Raw genomic sequence first — 2,406 nt, 5'->3', positions numbered from 1 at the left:
TTTAGGCACATATATTCTGGCATTGGATTTCATAAGATACAGTGCGAGTTTAATACACTAGTTAGGAAACTATCAAGAAAAATTTAGGTACTTTTTGGTTTTATTTTTTAAAATGGCAGAAGTTGGACAGTTTTTAAATTTGTTAGCAAGTTAGTTCCATAGACAAGGTCCCTTTATTTGCATAGAGTATTTACACAGAATAACTTTGACTCTGGGATATCAAAGATATTTATTTCTGGTATTGTGATTCTATTATGGGTTCTATTGCACATGCCCAGCTATGCTTCAAACATTTATTTTGTTGCATTTTCCCAGATAGTGTTATTGTTTAAATATTATTTGCTTTTCAGCTAACATATCTGCGTGGCTGTGGGTATGAATCAATCGTTATCTATTACAAGAAAGGACCAGCACGGGTGACGCATGGTATCCTACCAAACAACGTAATACAAGAAGAGGACAAGAAGATCTTCACCACTAACTTCTTTTTGTGTAAGTAGTTCACATAATATATAAATATATCACCACCTATTATTTTCTCTCATATATATATATATATATACATATGTATATATATATATATATATACATATGTATATATATATATATATACATATGTATATATATATATATATATATATATATATATATATGTATATATATATATATATATATATATATATATATATATATATATATATATATATATATATATATATATATATATATATATATATATAATTTCAATTCAATCATCTCTGTCGTTGATGTATATGGCAAAAAGTGTGTGGCCCAATACAGCACTATGTCTTAACGTAATGGGTCCAAGGGCCCATAAGGTCTCGACAGCATTAAGGGCCCTTTAGCAAACCAGTGTGCTGGTGCCCCTATGACACCCATGACGTCTTTGTATCATTTCAAGTTTGTACATGTACTTCTTAAGATATGGGCACCATACAACTGCTGCATATTCTAGCTTTTGTCTAAAAAAATCATGAACAATTTATTTATTATTTATCCATGAATGCCAGAACTAAACCCTGTGGTACTCCACTCGTGACATTTCTCCAGTCCAATACATTGCCTCTGATTACTGCCCTCATTTTTCTATCAGTTTGAAATTTTTTAATCCATGTTAGAAGCTTACCTGTCACCCCTCCAATATGTTCCAGTTTCCAGAACAAACTCTTATGTGGAATTCTATTGAATGCCTCTTTTAGGTCCAGATAGATGCAGTCAACCCAACCATATCTTTCCTGTAAAATTTCTGCGGCTCGATCATAGTAACTGATTAAATTTGTTACACAGGATCTTCCATTTCAAAATTTTTTTATTTTTTATTTTTATTTTTTTTTCCAGCACGCACAAGGAAGCTTGATGCAGATAAACTTACATTAGGATCAGAAGGTGATAGCGATAATGCCCTGGAAAAAAATCCTGACGAGCTACAAGTGCAGCAGGTGCATAAAGTCCAAAAAGTACCGCAGGTGCAAGAAATTCAACAATTACAAAAAGTTCCGCAGGTGGAACATTTACAAAAAGTTCCGCCGGTGCAACAAGGGCTACCATTAGCAATCCTTCAGAAACAGCAAGAAGTACAAGTAGTAAAATTTGAACCACAGGGAACTACACCAGGAAAACAGTGTAGTAACAACGGAATGGGAATTTTAAAATACCTGAGGAAACAGGTAAAAAAGGACAAACAATAGAAATGGTTCCTTACACATTATTTGGTAGTTTATAGGTATTTTACTTATAATACTTTATATTATGTCTACAGTTTATAATTTAGTTTACAGTTAATTTACTTTTCAACTTCCATATCTTACATGAAGGATTTTTACTGTTTTTCATTTTTAAAACCTTATTAGTATCATTTATAGTTTAGTGTCAATTCACTTATAATACAATATATGGAATAATTTACTAAATTCATTTAACTATAATAAATTTAAATAAACATTTTTACCCCAGGATGAGTTTCAGTCACCCTACCCAAAAAATTAATGTTTCTTTATTACTAATCTTGTGAGAGGTAGCTTATTGTGCAGCCCATACTCATTCTGTGAGTGTTAGTTTATTGTGCACCCCATAGTCATCATGTCACCCAAGCCTGCTGCAGCTGCACCTGAGGGGTGGTGTAGGGAACCATTAGTGTACTATTATGATTTGAGAGAGAGAATGCTCTGTGGACAGAGCATCAATATGGCTTAAGGCATGAGCTTTGCCTCAAGATGAAGCTTGGGCTGATCTCTGATTTGCTTCTTGGGAGTCTTCATTTACGTGCACCCCATACTCAACCACTTTGTAGTAATTAATTGTGCAACCCATACTCATCCTGTTACCAGTAGTTTGTGCAACCCATACTTATCCTGTGATCCCTATCCCTCTACTTCAAGTCCCTCA

At 33.3% G+C, this 2,406-nt stretch overlaps 1 protein-coding gene across 1 annotated transcript in view; it reads left to right on the top strand.

Annotated features, from left to right (window-relative positions):
• The window catches only part of LOC138358258 (uncharacterized), a 4,038-nt gene extending 2,065 nt beyond the window's left edge, over positions 1–1,973 (top strand). Inside the window, exons 3-4 of the mRNA XM_069316046.1 lie at positions 351–492; positions 1,360–1,973. Of these exons, the coding sequence (XP_069172147.1) occupies positions 351–492; positions 1,360–1,709 (492 nt within the window). The 3' untranslated portion in view covers positions 1,710–1,973. The remainder of the gene's footprint in view (positions 1–350; positions 493–1,359) is intronic.
• Positions 1,974–2,406: the final 433 nt, after the last annotated feature.

This window comes from Procambarus clarkii, chromosome 7 (genome assembly GCF_040958095.1).
Source record: "Procambarus clarkii isolate CNS0578487 chromosome 7, FALCON_Pclarkii_2.0, whole genome shotgun sequence".
NCBI lineage: Eukaryota > Metazoa > Arthropoda > Malacostraca > Decapoda > Cambaridae > Procambarus > Procambarus clarkii.
This window is presented reverse-complemented; position numbering and strand designations above follow the sequence as displayed.